The 3,024-nt window shown below is 52.0% G+C and overlaps 1 protein-coding gene across 1 annotated transcript; it reads right to left on the bottom strand.

Annotated features, from left to right (window-relative positions):
• Positions 1–446: 446 nt before the first annotated feature.
• Positions 447–1,595, bottom strand: PG985_007000 (uncharacterized protein; the record flags this gene model as incomplete). The annotated part of the gene is made up of 1 exon (XM_066826769.1): positions 447–1,595. One exon carries the CDS (start codon positions 1,593–1,595, stop codon positions 447–449), a length of 1,149 nt encoding a protein of 382 aa, XP_066686376.1.
• Positions 1,596–3,024: the final 1,429 nt, after the last annotated feature.

Below are 3,024 nucleotides of genomic sequence, written 5' to 3'. Positions count from 1 at the left end.
AAACTAACCGCTGAAAAGTCAATTGTCGCAACACACAAACGACTTGAGAATTTCTCACTCGGGTGCTCTGTTCCATCTCAGGATGCACTCCGACATCTTGATATTAACTCCACTCATACCCGATTCCCAAATCCCGCTTCGATCGCGCGCTTTCCCCCCAATGTTTTGGGGCTACCCCCCGCTAAGAGGTTGCTTGGTTGCTTCTTGGGCAAAATCCCGGCTCCACTATCGCTGCGATGTGCGTCCTCTGAAGCGTCGTCATCAAATGAAATGCAAAAGGAATGCAAGTGTAACTGCGGTAGTATCGTCTTCCTGGAGTAGGCATATGCATGTCATACCGGAGTCCTGTAACCCACAACGAGCACGCCTAAAAGACAAGCAAACCAAACATAGTTAGGATGGATCAACATTGCCCGACTAACAGCGAGCTCTTCGAACTTCTTCACTCATGGAAAGTACCCATACTCGCTCGAGTATCGTGGATGTGTTCGGCGACCTCCTCCGACTCGGCTTCGCTGGGGTGGCCGTCTATCTGCCATGTCGTTCCCCCAAGGCGCGCCGAGCTCTAGGTATTCATCCTCGTAGTCAAGACGATGTCGTGGGGCCGAAAACATGCGCTCCTGGCGCAGCATGTCCTCGTGTGCCGCCCCCATGCGCGCCCGGAGCCGACTTTCCTCCTCCATCAGCCGCGCAAAACGGGCAGCCTCCTCCCGCTCACGCCAGTTGGCTTTATCGCGGTCCTCATCCATGCTAGCGTGCCAGTGGCGATGGGCAGATTCCAGTCTCTCGTTTTCCTCTCGTTGATGCATCTTACTCAGGATGTGCTCGCTGAGGGCCTCCAGTTTCGGGAGTGGCTCGATGTTCTTTCCAGGGGTAGCTGGTGGTGGTGGTGTATTGGTGAGTTGTTCCTGCACCTCAATCTGTGCCCTCTTCCCCTTCTCGTAGGACTCGAAGAGGGCTTCTTGGAGGCGCTTCTGTTCTTCTAGCTCCCATCTCTTCTTGGTGTCGATGTCAAGCTGTGCTTGCTTTCCCTGCTCGAACGAATCCTTCAGGGCATCTTTCATGCGCTGTTGCTCTTCCAGTTCCCTTCTTCTCTTGATGTCTTCGTCTATGTCTTGGGTCATTCTCAGGATCTGTTCGAGAGAGTCGCCGTGCTGCTTCATCTGTGCCTGATGCAACTCCTGTGCCTTGATGATTCTGGCATGATCATCGCCATTCTGCTTGGCATGGCTGCCATGAGCCGCAGACATCTCGTCCACCACCGTTCTCAGCGACTGAAGATTGCTGCTGTTCTCTTTGGTCTTCGCGAAGGTCTCGCTCAGTGTATCGTGGTGGGCGGCCCATTCACTACGCCCCAGGTTGGTGCCGGGCTCCCACCAGTTGCTCTGGAATGAGAAGGCGGACTGGTCGCCCGGGTTGCCCATGAAGCTACGGAAGTACGCGAGCTTGCGGGTTGCCTTGGCTCTCTCAAACTCTTCGTTCAAAAGCATGTCGATCGGATCGGGCATCATGTTTGCTGTCGGTTTCTTGCTCTTGTTCTTGTTCTTCTTGCTGGAGGACTTTCTTTTGCGAGGAGGTGGGCCAAAGCAATTCATGCTGCTCGGGGTCAGAAGAAAGGATTAAATATGTTCAAAATGGCCGGTGTGCCGTTTTGAAGATGACGACCTTGAGCACAAAAAGACCCGTCGTCATCTGATGATGGTCCGGATATATATCCTTCATGCACGTTTAGGACACTGACATTGGCAGGCTTTGAGCGGTGTCTCCGTGTCTGGCTATATTGGTCTTCTAGCTACTAACACCGTTTCTATGTATATGTTCATTCATCGGGTTCCCGTTGAGCCGTCCGAGGTTTCGGGCGCACCTTTGATGTTGGCTGACCGTATCTACATGAACAACGCTCTTCTGAAGCAGCAACGAACCAACTGCAACAATTCCCACTGACGAATAGGTGCCATATTTTGAGACATGTGGAGTTTTACAAAAACCGCAGCGGTGAGTGTCCTGCCATGCATTCGCGGCCAGCTACAAAGCTCGGGTCACCGCCTCTATGGCTCCTGTTTCATGATACACGTGCTTGTTGCTTTGTTGGCCAGACACCGCTCCCTAATGAAGGCATGCTCTTGACTTGCTGTGCCAGACCTTGGTCAGGTAGGGCTGGTCTTCGATCCCGTCGGGCTGTCCGACCCTGTACTACCTCATCTGGGATCCCAACTGGCTACCGTTAAACGTTACATTACTGGGAAATTTGACCATACTAATCAACAATCATGTCTATGATCCCCGAGATATCGAGAAACACTCAGGTGTGGCACCCACTAAGATGCTGATTCAAGCTCATGAGAACGGTCTTATCACAGTCAATCATCTTTATCGATTGCCCTTCGGTACGTAACAAGCCAATATTTCTGGATGGTGGCATCATTTGCACAGTGACTTGAAGTCACGCGCAAACCGAGCAGGCCAATATCGCAGCCAAATGCAGAGCTGTCCTCCTAGCCTCCATCAAACCCAGGACCACAAATCCATCGCATAGCCTCATTATCGTGTCTGTCGTCCCCATAGGCGACGGGAATAAATCACCAAACGCCCCTATCCTCCGACCTCTAGCTTGTAGTTTACAAAACGCCTCAAAAGAGAAAAGAAAGAAAAGAACACGCAGTTTACGCGAAGAGGGTCGGAACCCCCACCAAAAGCCAAGATCATGTCGTTGCCGAAGCTATCAATGGAAGCGTGTTAGCCAGAGGACCTTGATAGCAAACGTGGACTATAGACTTACCAGGCAACTGTTCATGGTCTATATACCGAAGATCTCGATCAGATTCACGCACCCGTAGAGAGAATCGAGTCGTCAAATGACCGCTGAACAAACAGCCCAGTCATCCAGCTAGCTAGCCAGCTACTGACACAAGCCAGCAGCCCATGTGGTTAGCAGCCCATGTGGTTGAGCGATCACCTTCTAGCCCAAGTCTTTCCCGCGTGTGTTATGTGCCCCGAGGATACTCGAACAAAACTTGCACGTTG

The sequence above is a fragment of the Apiospora marii genome (genome assembly GCF_038362585.1).
Source record: "Apiospora marii strain CBS 49790 chromosome Unknown utg000004l_segment0_segment0, whole genome shotgun sequence".
Classification (NCBI taxonomy): Eukaryota; Fungi; Ascomycota; class Sordariomycetes; order Amphisphaeriales; family Apiosporaceae; genus Apiospora; species Apiospora marii.
The sequence above is the reverse complement of the archived record's forward strand: the minus strand, read 5'-3'. Positions and strand labels throughout refer to the sequence as shown.